The following is a 19,935-nucleotide window of genomic DNA, read 5'->3' as shown; positions in this document are numbered from 1 at the left end:
GAAAGTAATGGGAGATTCAACATTTTACAGTTGTCACTGGAGTAGGTGAAGGGAAATCTTTCAGTGGGGACACTTCCTATGGTGATAACATTCTAAGCCCTTGTACACACGGTCGGACATTCCGACGGAAAATGTCCGATCGGACCGCGTTGTCGGATAATCCGACTGTGTGTGGGCTCCATTGGACTGTTTCCGTTGGAATATAAAACTTTCCGACAACATGATCCGATTGGACTTTGTCCGATTGTGTGTAGAGAATTCCGATCGGACAAAGTACCACGCATGCTCAGATCAAATTCCTAGACCAAAGCTATTGGCTACTAGCCGGAACGTAGTCCCGTCCTAACGAAATAACGCCATCACGTTACCTACGATCGGATTTTCCGACAACTTTGTTCGACCGTGTGTATGCAACACAAGTTTCGGACAAAATCCGATGGATTTTGTTGTCGGAATGTCCGACCGTGTGTACAAGGGCTAAAACTTTCCGACAACATGATCCAATCGGACTTTGTCCGATCATGTGTAGAGAATTCCAATCGGACAAAGTGCCACGCATGCTCAGATCAAATTCCTACACCAAAGCTATTGGCTACTAGCCTGAACGTAGTCCCGTCGTAACGAAATAACGTCATCACGTTACCTACGATCGGATTTTCCGACAACTTTGTCCGACCGTGTGTATGCAACACAAGTTTCAGACAAAATCCAATGGATTTTGTTGTCGGAATGTCCGACCGTGTGTACAAGGGCTAAGGCTAGCTTTTTCTCAAAGTAGGGTCAAACTCTCATAGTGTTGTAGGACACCTAAATATAGTTTATTAAAAACATGTGTAAAAGGCACTTACGTATTCCCTTTAAATTTTCCTAAAAAAAAAAATCCACTCCTCTCAAGGAAATATCCACTAGATTAAAGTGAATAAATATAATAAAAATATACTATGATATAGTTCATATAAAATGTGTTTATTTAATTTAAAGGTGCAGTAGCACTGAGGTCCACTTTGAGAGATACATTCATCGAGCATTCAAGAGCATACAGTAAATACGTTTAGAGATCCTTATCCAAGTGAGTTTGACCCTACTTTGAGAGAAGGCAAGCCTGAAGAAGGTTAGACTGTGAGCACCATAGGAAGTTTTTTGAATGCGCTATTTTATGGACATTAAACTTTTAATGCTTGGTTTTCACATCAGAAGAAGTCAAATTAAATAAACACATTTTATATGAACTATATCACAGTATATTTTTATTATATTTATTCACTTTAATCTAGTGGATATTTCCTTGAGAGGAGTGGAGTTTTTTTTTTTTTTTAGGAAAAAAGTGCATTTTACACATGTAATAAACTGCCTCCCCAAGGGGAAGGATAAAAACATCTCTCATAGTGTTTTAGGTCACCTAAATAATGCACTTACGTATTCCCTTTAAAAACAAGTATCTCCATATGGCAAGTGAATATGGAAACCAAACCAGCTATTGACGCGATGCATTCCACCTCAAGAAACCGGAAGTGATGTAACTCAGGTGCTCCGCCCTAAGCGTTTCGTGAGTTCCATCTGACATCATCAGGGGTCCTGTTTTTAAAGGGAATATGTAAGTGCATTTTAAAGCAGAGTTACACCCAAAAGTGGAAGTTACACTTTAAGCACTTCTCGCCCCCTTGCATGCCACATTTGGCATGTAATTTTTTTTTGGGGGGGGGGGGGCATGGGTGCCTAGTTTTGAGTGAGACTTCCTGTCGCACTTCCTGCTTCCAACTTCAGGCCACCTAGGCTACTCCTCCTCTCCCCCTAGGTGGCCCCTCCCTCTCGGTAATCTTCTGGGACATGTCACAGGTCATTTGCGCACATATTGACACATTTTTGATTTTTTGAGAGAGCGGTTTATCAATAAGCCCTAGTGGCTTTAAGATGCACAGCTCCTAAAGTGATATTTACACACATCTAGTATAATTTCACATAGATCTACACATTTTTGATTATTCCTCTTTTTATGTTGTTTAGCCATACATATGCAGATTTCTTTCAATCAGCTTCCCCCCCCCCCCCAGCCCCAGTGTTATAGCAGCCTTAGATGGGTACCTTACAACATATACAACATACAGGGGTATACAATGTACTATTAACTATAAATGCACACACACACAGGTTGAACTGGATGGACTTGTGTCTTTTTTCAACCTCACTAATTATGTAACTATCCGATGTTAGTGCATCTATCTCTTCTGCTGAGCTATTGTGTTCTGTCAAGGGGAAGCCAACCACACCTCCCCCCCCCCCCCCGACCATTGGCTGAGAGCGACGATTGGGAGCTGGTCGACAGACCTTTTTCGGTCATGAGCCCTCAACAGAAGCTGGCTGAATGTCTGGCTTCTGTCGGACCGGCTGCCATACACACGGGCCGAATGTCAGCGATTCTGTTGAACCGGCCATTGCCAGCCGACATTCGGCCCACATGTACTAGGCTTTATTGTATAGTGGGTTAATTCATGAACAGGGTATAATATTTAAAACGAAAAAACGAAAAAAAGATCAAAGTGAACTTACAACTGTTGAGGCTGCATTCACTTAACAGGGTAGGGAACATGCAGCTTTCCACACAGGGTCACTGTGGTCACTCTCTATGCCTCGGGAGTTCCCATCTCATACTCTATGGGGTTCTCTGGTGGGTAAACCAATCGATAAGAGGAGTCAATGTAAAAAAAAAAGGTTGGCAGAGGTGCCCAAAGTTTGTGTGTTTATTTCATCAAATAAAATGTGTTTTATGCCTTTAAATTGCCACTTCCTTAGTTTAGTGTGATAAAACAGGTGTAGAGCTTGTGGCAGTGATGTCATCTAGGTGGATCCACCTATAGATGATATCACCTCCACAAGCTCCACACCAATTTGGTAACATAAACAAATTGTTTTAATAAAGCAGACAACTTGTGCCTATTCTTAGAAAAAACACTCTGCCGATCGGAGACTACTGACAGTTTTTTTTTTGTTTTGTTTTTTTATAAAAATTATGAGTTTAGTGTTACTTAAATTTTTCATTCAAAGTTGGTTGAGCTGGGTGGTACTGATGGAGCCACCCACGGCTTGAATTTCAGGCAATTGAGCAGAAATCTGCTGAAATTGATGCTGTATTTGGGTTGCATAGAGGGTATATCCCTCCAATAAAAAAAAAAAAAAAGGTTTAATTTGTAATTTCATCATGGATAAATCAATTTGTGTGATATTTAATGCAAAAGAAAAAAAGAATATAAAAGAAAAAATGTCTGATGTTCTATCAGCCAAAGAGTTTCTAATGCCGCGTACACATGACCAGACTTTCCGTCAGAATAAACTCTGACAGTGTTTCCGACAGAGTTCCGACCGAACGGACTTGCCTACACACGATCACACCAAAGTTCGTTCGTTTGGAACGTGATGAGGTACAACGGGACTAGAAAAGGAAGTTCAATAGCCAGTAGCCAATAGCTGCCCATGCGTCGTACTTGGTCCATGGGAATAGCACACAGACAAACGGTTTTCCCGATAGGAATTGATTCCGTCGGAAAGATTTAAAACATGTTCTATTTTTAGGTCCGTCAGAATTTTTTAAGAAAAAAGTCATATGAAACCCACACACAACTGGAATATCTGATGAAATTATTACTATACTTAGAAACCAGTCAGCTTTTAAGTGCAATGTTTTCAGTCCATGTTAGAATAAGAAGAATGAACATGTTTGCTATATAAGAGTATGCACTGTGTCGATTGTCCACCACATTCTGTTATGGTATGATTTTCTTTTCCAGTGGCGCCAACTCATTCAGTTCCTGCAGTGCAAATGACTTTGAGGCACTAATCCAGGGCGGTGTAGGAAACTGCCTTCGTAATCCTCCCGCCCCCAGCCAAGTCCTCAGCATCCCAGTCTGTGGGAACAACCTCGTGGAGAAAGGAGAAGAATGCGACTGTGGATCACCGCAGGTAAAGGGCAATATCTGCATTTCATACCGAACCACATTTCTGGTGAGGATAAGTGCACATGGTTGTTTGCAGCCCCACATCTACCTCAAAACTCTTTTGGTAGAATAGCGGGACAATGTAAAGAACTGGTTTGCCATCTACAAAAGAACTTTTTTCTTTCCCTGCAAACCAAAAACATGAATGGGCATCCACAGGCCCATTGCCTAGTTTACTGTCCTTTAGTTTATACTATGGGGGGAGGGGGGGACAGACGGTGGCAATTGGGAGTAGAGAAAGTCTCAGATTTGGTGATCAGTGTGAGTATAAAAACGATATAGTGTCTGTTTTCAGCAGGAGGAAGAATACTTTTTTTTTTATTGTAGATAAATAAGAAACATTCATTCCAAACACACTTATTATTAAATATAATGTAAGCTTTAGAGGTTTGGAAATACATGGAAATTTTTGGAGGCAAGGAGGAGAAAGAGCGGGGGGGGGAGTAGATCATAGACACTATTCTTGATGGATTAAAGTGGGGTACGTTTCTCATATTCAAGCACCTTTACAAACCTGATTGGCTTGTTTCTTTGTTTCTGTATGAGCTGAGAACCCTCCCCTCTCCTCCCCTCCCCTCTCCTCCCCTCTCCTCTCCTTCCCTCCCCTCTCCTCCCCTCTCCTCTCCTCCCCTCTCCTCTCCTCCCCTCCCCTCTCCTCCCATCCCCTCTTCTCTCCTCTCCGCCCCTCCCCTCCTGATGATTCCTGGGATATATAACATTCATTTGCCTAGGCCTGGAAATAAGGAAGTAACTCAAGAAATGTAAAAAAAAAGTTTAAAACAAGTAAATATAATATACTTTCCTATCTATTTATTAATACTAGCAGTATGATGATTAAAAATAATCAATGTTAAATAAAAGATTAACTCTAAATTAAAAATGGTCACTCCTAGGGCCCCAGTGCATCCACCCCATTTTCTGCAAAACATGACCGGCTGAGAGACATTTTAACATAAAATTTGTTTGCAGTTGGGCTTTTTGCTGTGTAGGAAAAATTGTAATAGTTGTAATATCTGTTCAATATTTTGCTGTAGGAATGCAAGAACCTGTGCTGCAATGCTGCTACCTGCACCCTAACTAGTGGATCACAGTGTGCCCAAGGATTGTGCTGTGAAAACTGCAAGGTAAAACTAAAGTTTAACTGCATGAAGGAGGGAATAGAGTCTAACCTAGTCAACACTAGCTACATTTTTATACAACGCATACCACTACAATACTGTATGTATAGTGGGAACTGGGCACTTAGAAAATAATGGTTCGCTATGTACCCTTGCATGGAGCCTGCAATGATCAATGCAGATCAACGCACCAGATGTGAACATGCCTTAAGGGGCATACTTGTAAAATCTGGAGCATTTTGGCACATTGGCTTGCTTCAATTTGCTGGCATGTTACCCACACTGTAAATAAATAAAAAAAGGACTCCAGCCTAAAATCCTCATTTTGTGGGCAATGCATGTCGTGTGGCAGGTGAGCAAGCACAGCGAGTCCTTCTCTGGAAGCAATGATTTGCCATTTGTATATAGTGAAGGACCTAAGGCTGTAAAATTTACTGTGTTAATAATATATTTGGATTTTCCTCTGGAGATTTGAAAATCCAGACACTCATAGAGCTCGATCTGACCACTGGGGGTCAGCATAGAAATTTAGCAGGAGATTAGATAGGGCCCTAATAGTATTTAAACTGAAATGATTGGTAATTTACTGGTTTATATTTATCACTTTAATTCTAGACTGAAAAATAATCTGGGTTAGTGTTGTAACACTGATGTGGTGTGTGTGTTTGTGTACATGATGATAATCAACTTTGTTGTTTCCTTTTTATTTCTTTACTTACAATTTCAGTTTATGGTGGGTGGCACACCTTGCCGTTCCAAGGCTAATGAATGTGACCTTCCGGAGTTTTGCAATGGAACCCATGCCATGTGTCCTATTGATTTTTCTGTAATGAATGGCTACACCTGTAATAGTGGCCAGTCTTACTGCTATAGTGGCATTTGCCAGACCTATAATGCACAGTGCCAGGCTTTGCTTGGACAAGGTAAGTCCATTATTCTTTGCTTTGCTATAAGTTATGTGATTTTTTTTTTCCATAGTAGGTAAAATCTGTGTAGCACTGACCCCCGAAGGCTGATTTTTTCCAATTACCTCCTCCTCCTAACTCGTCGGTCTTGTCTAGGGGTTCCCGAGGTTGATGGCCCAGTAACTGCAGAAACCAACACTTGAATTCCTTTTTAGGGTTTTTATTTGCATAAAACAGTTGAACAAAACTCAGTCTCTCAGTTAGGAATAGAGGGTATAAGGATGAAGTATAGCTCAGGTACTTTGGAACTGCTGACCTTAATAGTAGTTTCATAGTTAGTAAGGTTGAAGAAAGACACCAGTCCATCCAGTTCAACCTGAGTGAGTGTCTACAATTGTCCCTGTGCATTGCCCACTCACATCGGTCCCTACTCTTAAGGAGCCCACAATCCAAGGTCCCCATTCATATACTAGGGCCAATTTTGGACAGAAGCCAATTAACATAATTGCATTGTCTTTGGATTGTTGGATTGTGGGAGGAAACCGGAGTACCCGGAGGAAACCCACGCAGGCACAGGGAGAACATGCAAACTCCAGGCAGGTAGTGTTGTGGTGGGGATACGAACCAGCGACCCTTCTTACTGCTAGGCGAGAGTGCTAACCCCTACACCACTGTGCCGCCCCTGTATAAATTCATATAAAAGTCTCTCTTTACATAATCCAGGGAATAGCCACACGCAACTGGATTCTTTAACTGTTGGATAAATCCTTGTTTATGGATACCAGCAGCCAACAAGTGATTTTTGCTTAGCAAAGTTTCTGCCACAGATTTGGTTGTAAAACTTTAGATGCTCACAGGAACTTAGTTGCAAACGGAGGGATAGAGGTAGGAACTTTCTTACTGTACCAGTATCTTGCAGCCGGTCCGGCGATACCATAAGAAATGCGGATTCAGTTTGTGTCCATAACAGCTCAGCTTCCAGGCTCTTACCAAGCAGCCAGCCTCGTGCGTGGCCCTCTTACTGAAGAGTCCTCCCCTGGTTACATGTAGAGTTGCTGGGCCTCTCCAAACGCGAGACGGCATCGGAACACCTTAGAATCCTCCTTCCAGTTACTGTGCCTCGGACTAGCCAGTTCCGAGGCTCGGAAATGGATGGAGCTGCATCCCAGCCCATAAGGACCTCTGGGGGCTGGTCAAGAGGACCAGGACCATGGAGTCAGCAACAACTTCTGGACCGGAACCCAGAACCACGTGACTTCAGCACCTTAAGCACCCTCTCCCGGAATACACAGCGGAACAAACGCGTCCACTGATTGGTACCCAATGCATCCAACCAGACTGCGTTCTAAATGCCTCTCACAGGTGCAAACCCCACCTATGATCAAGCAGAACATTAGTACAGACCAACAAAACTGATGCCAAAACACAATTTTACACAATTAACCCCAAGACTCAACCACAGTCTTGTGCAAAAAATAAATTTACAGACATAGCGCGTACTCCTCAGGAGTACCGGCGCTACATCTGTAACCCTTTGGAGAGCTGCTAGTGATTTCACCTAACAGTGGCGGCTGGGTCTGAATCCCCCTCTGGCAGGTCAGACAGGAAGGTGGTGATCCGTGCCTTACCTTTCGATGATGAGGCTGTTGCTGCCCCTCTGCCCGCAGCTCCTTGCTCCAGCTGGTGACGGGCCGCTGATTCTGACACCGGGGCCATTGCTTCTCCTCCTGGCCGAACAGGAAGTGGGTCCAAAGACTTGTGTCAAATTATAGATTGCGCAAACTACCCAAAAAAAATTAAATATAAATAGCTCCTCCTATTAACTGTGCTCAATACTTATACATATATCACATGCAAACCTTGATAATACCACCTATGGTGTGTTATGCTAATTAGGTGCTCCAATTCAAACTTGGCACAACCATCCTCAACAAAAACAAATGCTCATAAACAAAACATCAAAAAATTAATAAAAAATCCCCCAAATGCAAGTCAGTGTATACTCTGTTTCAGAGATCTGTGTATGAGAAGGGATACAACCCCCCTAGCGCAAAGGAGAAAGTTCCTTTAATTGAATCCTACTGTTTCCACATACGTGACTCCACACCACAATTCACCCTTCGTGCCACCACCACCTTACGAAATGGGCACTCACCAGAAATGAATGGAAGCTTGCCTTTGGTTCATTCAATGGATAACCACTCCTTATACTCGCTTATTCTCCAGTTAGCAATCCACCGATTATGTAAACTCATAACAAAACATATGGAACCAACATAGTGTGAAACGTTCCAACTTTTATTATAAAAAGTAAAAAAAAAAACGATGTTCCTGTGTCTGCTAGCCGACACTAAGCGTATCCAGCCATGAATCAGGGTGCGCTCTGGGCCAGTGAATGTTGTTCCACAGGTGAGCCTCCCTCTTCTTAGTTCACCTTTTGCTGGCGCTTATGCTACAACTGGTTACCGCAGCCTCTACACCCTTCGCAGTTCCCTCTGCATCATCAGGAAGCTCCTCATGAATTAAAATTTTCTATTGTCTTCCTGATTCTCCTCCCAGCCAATCAGGAAGCAGGTCCTGAGACCCGATTGGCCAGGGGTCTCAGGACCCACTTCCTGTTCTACCGGGAGGAGAAGCAACAGCCCTGGAACAAGATCTCCAGAGATGGCTCACCCGTAGCAACATCCAGGACTCCCCCGGTTCAGACAGTGGAAGGAGGAGGAGGGGAGATGAGAGTGTCATCCCGGCCAGGACTCATCATCTGCCTCCTAAGGTAACTCCTCAGATCGCTGCCTTCCCGTCCCTTACCATGTAGTTGGTTTGCTGCCCCCCCCCCCCCCAAAAAATATTGAGCACCAGCCTCCACTGCTGTCCACTGCTAGAAATCAGCTGAACCCAATGATGTGAGGTTGCCGCCGAGTCTAACTGATAACAGAGACTGTAATCTGAGCTCTATGGCTGGTGCACTACTTTCGCAAATGTACTTTTAAAGTGGTTGTAAACCTCAGATGTGAAATCTGAACAAAGCACATCCCTCTATATATTGTATACTTGTCTCAATTAGGAGCACTGCGTGTCATTTCTGTCTGCTGCTTTGTTCCCCTGCTATCAGCAAGAGTCACGTCTGACAAGTTGTCCTGACACCAAAAGAAAAATCATGATGGGGGAGGGATCTCCAGCTGATTGACAGCCTCGTTTTTGTTCCTGTGTGCTGAGTGAAGGGGGTGAGACTCTTCCCTCCAATCAGCTCTCAGAGCTCTCCTCACCGAGCTCTTCATTGTGTAATTTCAACTCCCCACCCCTTTTTTTTTCTGAAAGCTCAGACAAGTTTAAATTCTAGACTTTGAACGGATGTAGAGAAGAGAGGGCTGCAGATAAACAAGTACAACTTATGTAGGAGAATTTGCTTCATCTCTGTGTATCACCTGAGGCGACTCTCCTCACAGAGTAAGGGTTTACAAGCACTTTAACACAAGCTACATTCATTGCATTTGATGGGAGTGTAAAATGTGTTCCTGAGACTCTGAGAATGTCATGTTGAAAGCCACTTCTTCTGTATTAAATCAATGTCATTGCCTTCTGTTCAGATACAACAAAAGCACCGGATGTATGTTTCCAGAATATAAATGTAGATGGAACAAAGTTCGGAAATTGTGGCATTGTGAATGGAGCTTTCAAGAAATGTTTGATTGCGTAAGTAACAGAAGAAAATGTTACATCATACACGATCTTATACCTGCCAACAATTAAAACAACTAAAAAATATGTCTAGTGCTAATTATGCCACGTACACACGACCTGACTTTTTGACAGACTAGGTCCGACGGTCTTCCCAACGGACTTTCGAAGTCCATTTGAAAGTCCGTTTGTTTTGAACGTGATGACGTAAGCGGGACTAAACAAGGAAGTTCAATAGCCAGTAGCCAATAGCTGCCCTCGCGTCGTATTTGGTCCATCGGACCAACACACAGATGAAAGGTTTTCCCGATTTTTAGTCCTTCGGACTTGAGGCTGTCGGATAGATTTGAAACATGTTCTATTTCTAGGTCCATCTGATTTTTATTTTTTTTTCATAAAAAACGATCGGATTAGCCCACACACAATCGGTTTGTCCGACGGACTGATCCTGTCGGACCTAGTGTGTATGCGGCATAAATCACATTCAGCTGGTGAAGATGTTCAGTAGCTTATCCAAGCCACTTCTTCAGTTTTAGGAATACCTGCGTTTTTTTGGGCATTTGACCCTGAAAACGCAGGGCCCTAAATGTGATTATCACTTGGTAGAGCATCCAGCCCTGTGAATCTGCAGCGTAGTTCAGCCAGTCATAGACTTTGATGGTCTGCAGGCAGCAGGACTGGATGCTGCACCTGTGTCTCCTGGGTGCATTAGAAAGCTGGAACTGGAGGCACAGGGGATAGGTGAGCACAAAACAAGAGATTTCCCAGCACATTTATCATCTGGCCTGCAAAGAGACCTCTGCAAAGTGCAATCCTAATCTAATCTTTAATTATGTAAACACAATATTTTATATTCCTGATATGTGCCTTCTGTTCCATGTACTTGTATGAGGAAGTATCCTGTTCTCTTTGTATTGCTTAATTTGTGTGAAATCCCTGGTGTTCCTGCCAGTCCCTCTGCTTTCCAACTAAAAACTGACCTAGCTCAGCTTTACCTGGCCTTAACATCATAGCTCCCAGCTGTCCCTGATTTGGAGGGACTTCCCCTGATTTGGAGCAATGTCCCTCTGTCCCTCTTTCCTCCTCATCTGTCCCTCATTTTGGTCTGATCTATATAGTTGTATATAAAATGCACTTTTTATCTATCAATAGGTGTTTCCCGGCACTAAACCTTTCATCTGATTTCTAAATTGCTGCATTTGTAAATTTCAAAAGCCAATAAAAGGAATAGTAGAGGTAAAAAAAAAAAAAGCCCTTGTAGCTTCAACTAATCTTTCATTTTTGGTTAATTCTCCTTTAAGAGGGAGTGGCAAGGGGTGTGTCCTATGCCTACATACTTTTCCTAGTAGGTGTCCCTTATTCCCATCTCAAAAAGTTGGGAGGTATGCTTAACCACTTGAGACCGCGCTATAGCCGAATGACGGCTACAGCGCGGACCTCCTTTGCCGGGACTACGTCTATTGACGTTGTCCCATGCACGAGCGGCCTGCGCGCCCCCTGAGGGGCGCGCGCAGTGCGCTCTGTGATCGGTGAATCTATGAGACTCGCCTGATCACTGATCCGAGCAAGGGGTCGATCCCAACCCCTTACCACGTGATCAGTTGTCAGCCAATGACAGCTGATCATGTGATACAACGGAGCCGGTAATCGGCTATTATCCCTCCTCGGGCTGACAGCGCGAGGAGAAAAAAAAAGAGCCGATCACCTGCGGCCGTGATCGGGACATCAGTCCCGATCACGGCCAGCCCTGCCAGTGCCCACCTGCCCCCTGCCAGTGCCACCTCATTAAAACATAAGTGCCCCCGTCAGTGCCACCCAGCAGTGCCCACAGTGCCACCCTGCAGTGCCCATAATCTGCCTCAACAAAGGTGCTGCACCCCAGTGCCACATATCCGTGCCCATCAGTGTCATCTACCAGTGCCCATCAGTGCCCAGCAGTGCCGCCCATCAGTGCCACCTATCAGAGCCACCTATCAGTGCCACCTATCAGTGCCCATCAGTCCCATCTATCAGTGGTACCTATCAGTGCCCCTTAGTGCCACCCATCCGTGCCATCTTATCTGTGCTCATCTTTGCCCATCAGTGCCGCCTTATCTGTGCCCATCGGTGCCGCCTTATCTGTGCCTATTAGTGCTGCCTTAACTATGCCTATCAGTGCCCACCAGTGCAGCCTATCAGTGCCCACCAATGCAGCCTATCAGTGCCCACCAATGCAGCCTATCAGTGCCCACCAGTGCAGCCTATCAGTGCCGCCTCATCAGCGCACTTCAATGAAGGAGAAAAATGACCTGTTTGCAAAATTTTATAACAAACTATTAAACATGATTTTTTTTTTTTTGCATCTTTTTTTGTTTGTTTTGCAAAAAATAAAACTCCCAGCTGTAATTAAATACCACCAAAAGAAAGCTCTATTTGTGGGAAAAAAATGATAAAAATTTCATTTGGGTACAGTGTTGTATGCCCGCGCAATTGTCATTCAAAATGCATTAGCGCTGAAAGCTGAAAATTGGTCTGGGCAGGAGGGGGGTTTAAGTGCCCAGTAAGCAAGTGGTTAACATACAGCCAGGTTTCAGTCTCGACATGCCGGTTACAGGATGTCACAGGTTGTTCAGCCCAAACCAATACCGTCACGTGCGCGGATGGTGGCCTGAGGCCTAGTCTTCTCATCCTTCTGGCCCCTGGCACCCCAGACCTCACCCGTCTCACATAGACTTTCAGCATGCTTAGGCTTAGGGGATTGTATGGGTCCAGCAGGGTACTCTGGAGTTGTGGACAGCATGGTCTTGGACACTTGAAATGCAATTACAACACTGACGTAAAACCGGTGTCAGAGACACCTTGGGCTGTTTCATGTGTGGGCAACAGTTCGATTGAACAAAGTTCCACAGACCAAGCACCTTGCCCATGGCTTCACCTCTTTGGACACAGTCCTGTACAATCAGCACAAAAGGTGCTAGAGAGCCCTCTCCTAACCCAAGGTATAGCACCGGGTAATTTTACTGTTTGGAATAGAAGATCCGTGTCTAAACATGGGGATGCAACGCTAGCCCTCTCAATGGCAACAGGCAAGAGCGAGCTCCAAAAAAGCTGCTCCACGTGGTGTGCTGCTCACTTTTCACAACTTTTATAGTCCCACCCTGACACACCTTCTTCTTGCACACCAGCTAATCAGATAGCTCCCTCTGGCCTGAGGCCCACTTCTCTCTTTGTGATTCCTTGACCTGAGGCCCACCTTAGTGAAGTTGCAACAGCCGATCCTGCTGTATGGCAGACGTCCAGCTCAGCTGCATGTGGTCTGCACATGCAGCCGGGTAGCAGCCTCTGCATGCAAGGTGCGGGACGTCCCAGGTTATTCAGCCCAAACCATTTGGAGAAAGCTTTGCATTTCCTGAATGATTGCAGAACATTTTCTGATTGGATGAAGTGAAGAACATGTCAGTGCCCCTCCTCTCCACCTCCATTCATTCAGAAAATGCAAGCCATTCTCTGAATGGTGCCAGTGCCTAATGCCTTCTGTATTCAGTAAGCAGAAGTCCAGCCGCTTGGCACGGAACCCATAAGCAAGATGAGATCACTGGAGTAGCAGTGTCTTCTTCAGTGATTTTTCACCTTCCAGTACATAGTAAATTGGTTCAAGCTGCACCAATGTTACTATGTATAATATAGTCATGTCTGGAATTATTCCTTAACATTATCTGACTAAGAAATCATCTTTTTCTGCAATATACAATGTGTTGACTTTCAAGAGCCATGTAATAGTTGTCTTCTGTGTTCTCTCCACAGGGACAGTCTGTGTGGAAAACTGCAGTGTACAGGATCGTTTAATACCAGCCTGCCTAGCAGCATCATTATTTCCAATGTGGGAGGTGTGCATTGTACTGGGGTAGACTTCAACCTAGGTACTGATGTACCTGACCCGGGACTGGTACATCAGGGGACGGCCTGTGGGAAGGATATGGTAAATGGCCTCTGTAATGTGTTTTCTAATTTTGCATTGTTGTAGAAGGTAAAGAGGAACTTCAGAACCGTTCATAGCTTTCCTCTCCTCCCAGCTTGTTCACATTTACACATGTCCCTCTTTCTGACTCAGCATTATCTCTTTACCGGGTCACCTCACCTCCCACTAATGGGGCATTCCTCCTATGTCACCTGACCTCCTACTCACAGGATAACCCTCCCATCTCACCTCTCCTCCCACTCACAGGATATCCCTCCCATGTCACCTCTCCTCCCACTCACAGGATATCCCTCCCATGTCACCTCACCTCCCACTCACAGGATATCCCTCCCATGTCACCTCACCTCCCACTAATGGGGCATTCCTCCTATGTCACCTGACCTCCCACTCACAGGATATCCCTCCCATGTCACCTCTCCTCCCACTCACAGGATATCCCTCCCATGTCACCTCACCTCCCACTAATGGGGCATTCCTCCTATGTCACCTGACCTCCCACTCACAGGAAATCCCTCCCATGTCACCTCACCTCCTACTCACAGGATATCCCTCCTATGTCACCTCACCTCCTACTCACAGGATATCCCTCCTATGTCACCTCACCTCCCACTAATGGGGCATTCCTCCTATGTCACCTCACCTCCTACTCACAGGATATCCCTCTTATGTCACCTCACCTCCTACTCACAGGATATCCCTCTTATGTCACCTCACCTCCTACTCACAGGATATCCCTCCTATGTCACCTCACCTCCCACTAATGGGGCATTCCTCCCATGTCACCTCACCTCCTACTCACAGGATATCCCTCCTATGTCACCTCACCTCCCACTAATGGGGCATTCCTCCCATGTCACCTCACCTCCTACTCACAGGATATCCCTCTTATGTCACCTCACCTCCTACTCACAGGATATCCCTCTTATGTCACCTCACCTCCCACTCACAGGATATCCCTCCTATGTCACCTCACCTCCTACTCACAGGATATCCCTCCTATGTCACCTCACCTCCTACTCACAGGATATCCCTCTTATGTCACCTCACCTCCTACTCACAGGATATCCCTCTTATGTCACCTCACCTCCCACTCACAGGATATCCCTCCTATGTCACCTCACCTCCTACTCACAGGATATCCCTCCTATGTCACCTCACCTCCTACTCACAGGATATCCCTCTTATGTCACCTCACCTCCTACTCACAGGATATCCCTCTTATGTCACCTCACCTGCTACTCACAGGATATCCCTCTTATGTCACCTCACCTCCTACTCACAGGATATCCCTCTTATGTCACCTCACCTCCTACTCACGGGATATCCCTCTTATGTCACCTCACCTCCCACTCACTGACTAAATGTGCCAGTTTTATTAATCAACCATGTGAGTTGCTAAATGTTGTACCTTCATTAAATGTAACCATATTGCTACACTTAGAGGCGCCTCTCTTCTCTTTTATACTCAGTTGTGACATGACGCTACTTGTATATCTGGACATCGCTTGTTTATCAAGTCAAAATGTATTTAAAAATGTTGCTTGTCTCAAACTAAGTTACTACTAAACCAAGGTTTTACTGTAATACAATAGACTGCATTAATGCCAAACCCATGAATTTGCATAAAAATGCGCATGCAAAACGTGGCTTTGGGCTTGTTTTTAAGCTGCATTTTCCTCCCGTGTCCTGGCAGTGCCTGATTTATAAGGTGGCAAAAGGGGCAACTGCCCCGGGCCCCCCTTGACAGCAGTGTTGAAGATGTGTGTGTATTATCCCACGCTCCCTTAATCCCGCAATACAAAAGTGCCCTAGTGCTAATGCAGAATAGTATATGGGTGGCTGCAAACAAGTCATAATGTTCCCACAACTACAAAGATTCTATATAGCAGTGATGGAGAACCTTGGCACTCCAGGTGTTTTGGAACTACATTTCCCATGATGCTCAGGCCCTCTGCAGTGTTGTTGAGCATCATGGGAAATGTAGTTCCAAAACAGCTGGGGTGCCAAGGTTCGCCATCACTGCTATATAGTGACACATATCTTGTTGCGCCTACCGATTTTGGTAATCTTAATTTCCCTTCAACTGAGTTAATTTACAAAAACTCTGTGATAATCAAACCAAAACAATAAGCAAATATCATTATAAATCATATAGTCATCTTTCCTCGCAACACATCAATATAAAGCTGGCTACACATTATCCACTTAAGGACCGCCTCCTGCACATATACGTCAGCAGAATGGCACGGCTGGGCACAAGCACGTACCGGTACATTGCTTTTTAAGTGCCCAGCCGTGGGTCGCTCGCGAGCCACCGCCGGCGCGCTCCTGACCCGGTCCTGAGCTCCGTGGCCGCGGGACCAGCGGACCCAATCACCGCTGGCGTCCCGCGATCGGGTCCCAGAGCTGAAGAATGAGGAGAGGTCTGTGTAAACAAACCTCTCCCCATGCTTCCTACTGTGGCTGTCACCAATCATAAGGAAAGACGATCAGTGACGTCACATACCAGGCCACGCCCCCCTACAATATAAAAAACACATAACGTCATTTAAATAGCACTGATTGCTGTATAAATGACAATAGTCCCAAAAATGTGTCAAAAATGTCTGATGTGTCTGCCATAATGTCGCAGCCACAATAAAAATCGCTGATCGCCGCCATTACTAGTAAAAAAAATAAAAAAATTATAAAAATGCTATAAAACTATCCCCTATTTTGTAAACGCTATAACCTTTGCGCAAACCAATCAATAATCGCTAATTGCGATTTTTTTCTCCAAAAATATTTTGAAGAATACTTATCGGCCTAAACTGAGGAAAAAAATGTTTTTTTTTATATATTTTTTGGAGATATTTTATTATAGCAAAAAGTTAAAAATATTGCATTTTTTTTCAAAATTGTCACTCTATTTTTGTTTATAGCGCAAAAAATAAAAACCGCAGAGGTGATCAAATACCACCAAATGAAAGCTCTATTTGTGGGGAAAAAAGGACGCCAATTTTATTTGGGAGCCACGTCGCACGACTGCGCAATTGACAGTTAAAACGACGCAGTGCCGAATCGCAAAAAGGGGCCAGGGTCCTTTGGCTGCAAATTGGTCCAGGGCTTAAGTGGTTAAGCAAATTTCCTTTAGATTTACCAAAACCCATATGATATGAGGTCAAACCTAAACACTTTCAAATCGTATGCAATCAGGCAGGCCCTTGTACTACGTAATTAAAGGTAAATCTAAAGGAAATTGAACAAAAATAAATAAATGAATGTGTAACTAACTTTAAGCAAGAATGCAATGATCTAACTTCCGTGTTTCTGCTGACAATTTTTAATTCCTGTGTTCCTGATTAGGCCTGTGTCAACTATCAATGTGTGAATGCCACGGCGCTGGGATTCAACTGTGACATCAAAGGGAAATGTAATGACCATGGGGTGAGTATGGTGTAGTATTGTCAGCTAATACTATTTGCTGTGTTCTAGTATTGTTGCTCCTTTTGCTGTAATTGTCAGCAGAGTCATGTCCATTGTACAAGCCAGCTTCTTCCACAATGCCGTACAACGAGCCAACACACAGTGATTATAATGATCATATACAGTAAATGCATGCATGGAGCAAAAGGAATGATAACCCTGCAGGTAGAACGTCTGCATGTACAGTTTTGTTTTTTTTCCAGCTGGAACGCAGGGGAACGTAGTGTTGCCACCTCCAGCACTGAATGTATGTAATGACAAGGGGTGCTGGGATGGGCTGGAGGGTCTATTAATGCTGGCTACTGGGGGATCTATTGGTGCTGGAGTGGATCTATTTTTTTATTTTTTATTTTTTTTACTTTTTTACTTAGCACCACAAAATGATACTTGGCTCTTTATTTTCTAAAATGGTTGGTACTGGGAGGTGGGTAGGGGGTGGAACCAAGGAATGGTGCTCAGAGGTGGGTCAGGGATGGAACCAAGGAATGGTGCTCAGAGGTGGGTAGGGTGTGGAACCAAGGAATGGTGCTCAGAGGTGGGTAGGGGGTGGAACCAAGGAATGGTGCTCAGAGGTGGGTAGAGTGTGTCGAACCAAGGAATGGTGCTCAGAGGTGGGTAGGGTGTGGAACCAAGGAATGGTGCTCAGAGGTGGGTCAGGGTGGAACCAAGGAATGGTGCTCAGAGGTGGGTAGGGTGTGGAACCAAGGAATGGTGCTCGGAGGTGGGTCAGGGGTGGAACCAAGGAATGGTGCTCAGAGGTGGGTAGGGGGTGGAACCAAGAAATGGTGCTCAGAGATGGATAGGGAGTGGAACCAAGTAATGGGGCTCAGAGGTGGGTAGGGGGTGGAACCAAGGAATGGTGCTCAGAGGTGAGTAGGGGGTGGAACCAAGGAATGGTGCTCAGAAGTGGGTAGGGGGTGGAACCAAGGAATGGTGCTCAGAAGTGGGTAGGGGGTGGAACCAAGGAATGGTGCTCAGAGGTGGGTAGGGGGGGGTGGAACCAAGGAATGGTGCTCAGAGGTGGGTAGGGAGTGGAGACAAGTAATGACTCAGAAGTGGGGAGTTCCTGCACCTATTCTCTGAGAAAAAAAGCCCTGTGCATGTAGCATATGTTAGGCATGTCTTTTACCTGTTTAATCTGGGGTCTCCAAACTAAACAAAAGGCCAGTTTAGTGGTGCATAATTGTGAAGTCGAAGGAAAATGATAAATGGTTTTCTAAATAAATATGTGAAAAGTGTGGGGGGCGTTTGTATTCAGTCCCCTTTACTCTGATACCCCTATCTAAAATTGAATGGAACCAATTGCCTCCAGAAGTCACCTAATTAGTAAATAGAGTGCACCTGTGTGTAATTTAATCCCAGTATAAATATTGCTGTTCTGTGAATCCTTCTGAGGTTTGTTAGAGAACCTTAGTGAATAAACATCATGAAGGCCAAGGAAAACAACAGACAGGTCAGGGATAAAGTTGTGGAGAAGTTTAAAGCAGGGTTAGGTTGAAAAAATATTTTCCCAAGCTTTGAACCTCTCACGGAGCTCTGTTCAATCCATCATCCGAAAATGGAAAGAGTATGGCACAACTGAAAACCTACCAAAACATGGCCGTCCACCTAAACTGACAGGCCGGACAAGGAGAGCATTCATCAGAGAAGCAGCCAAGAGGCCCATAGCTCTGGAGGAGCTGCAGAGATCCACAGCTCAAGTGGGAGAATCTGTCCACAGGACAACTATTAGTCGTGCTCTCCACAAATCTGGTCTTTATGGAAGTGTTGAAAGAAATCCATAAGAAGTCCCATTTGCAGTTTGCGAGAAGCCATGCAGGGGACACAGCAACTATTTGGAAGAAGGTGTTCTGTTCAGATGAGACTAAAATTTAACTTTTTGGCCTAAAAGAAATATGCTATGTGTGGCAGAAAACTAACTGCACATCACCCTAAACACACCTTCCCCACTGTGAAACATGGTGGTGGCAGCATCATGATGTGGGGATGCTTTTCTTCAGCAGGGACAGGGAAGCTGGTCAGAATTAATGGGAAGATGAATGGAGCCAAATACAGGGCAATCATAGAAGAAAACCTGTTATGCCCTGTACACATGGTCGGACTTTCAGACTGAAAAAGTTTGAGAGCTGGATCTAAAATTTTCTGACAACAAAATCCGATCAGACTTTTTCCAATCGTTTGTAGAGAATTTCGACGGACAAAGTGCCACGCATGCTCAGATTAAATTACGAGACCAAAGCTATTGGCTATTAGCCTGTACGTAGTCCCATCGTATGCAACCAACGTCACCCCGTTCTGAGCGATCGGATTTTCTGACAACTTTGTCCGACCGTGTGTACGCAACACAAGTTTCGGCCAAAATCCGTCGGAAAAAATCAGATGGATTTTGTGGTCGGAAGTTCCGACCGTGTGTACAAGGCATAAGAGTCTGCAAAAGACTTGAGACTGGGGCGGAGGTTGTCACGGTCAGGAGTGAGGCCGAGATGCTGAGAGGGCTCCCCTTGCGGCCGAGTGCAGCACAACCCTGAAGTTGACACAGGGATGCAGTGCCCACAGTAGCACAGGTTGCCAGGTAGCAGCAGCAGAGGTCAAGTGCCGGGTAAACAAGTCTCTAAGGGCAACCGTGCTAGGAAGTCCAAGAGTGGGCAGCAGAAGTCCAGAGAGAGGTCAAGACAAGCCGGGATCGGGTGCAGGGAGCAGACCAGGAACGTCGGGTACAAGCCAGGAGTAAGAGCCAGGAGAATAACAGGAGCAGGTCGAGCAAGCCGGGTCGGTACACAGGAGATCGGATAACAGGAAACACGGGTTCAGGTACACAGGGG

General features: G+C 44.9%; 1 protein-coding gene across 4 annotated transcripts in view; it reads left to right on the top strand.

Moving 5' to 3' along the window:
• Positions 1-19,935, top strand: part of LOC143930908 (disintegrin and metalloproteinase domain-containing protein 9-like) — a 140,468-nt gene that overhangs the window by 100,553 nt on the left and 19,980 nt on the right. For all 4 annotated transcript variants that reach the window (XM_077455591.1, XM_077455590.1, XM_077455589.1 and 1 more), the window contains exons 12-17: positions 3,783-3,954; positions 5,024-5,113; positions 5,835-6,030; positions 9,600-9,705; positions 13,474-13,648; positions 16,994-17,074. In XM_077455591.1, coding sequence (XP_077311717.1) covers positions 3,783-3,954; positions 5,024-5,113; positions 5,835-6,030; positions 9,600-9,705; positions 13,474-13,648; positions 16,994-17,074 — 820 coding nt within the window. The remainder of the gene's footprint in view (positions 1-3,782; positions 3,955-5,023; positions 5,114-5,834; positions 6,031-9,599; positions 9,706-13,473; positions 13,649-16,993; positions 17,075-19,935) is intronic.

This window comes from Lithobates pipiens, unplaced genomic scaffold, assembly GCF_037356315.1.
Source record: "Lithobates pipiens isolate NorthernLeopardFrog02 unplaced genomic scaffold, aLitPip1_a1.2 Scaffold_25, whole genome shotgun sequence".
Classification (NCBI taxonomy): Eukaryota; Metazoa; Chordata; class Amphibia; order Anura; family Ranidae; genus Lithobates; species Lithobates pipiens.
This window is presented reverse-complemented; position numbering and strand designations above follow the sequence as displayed.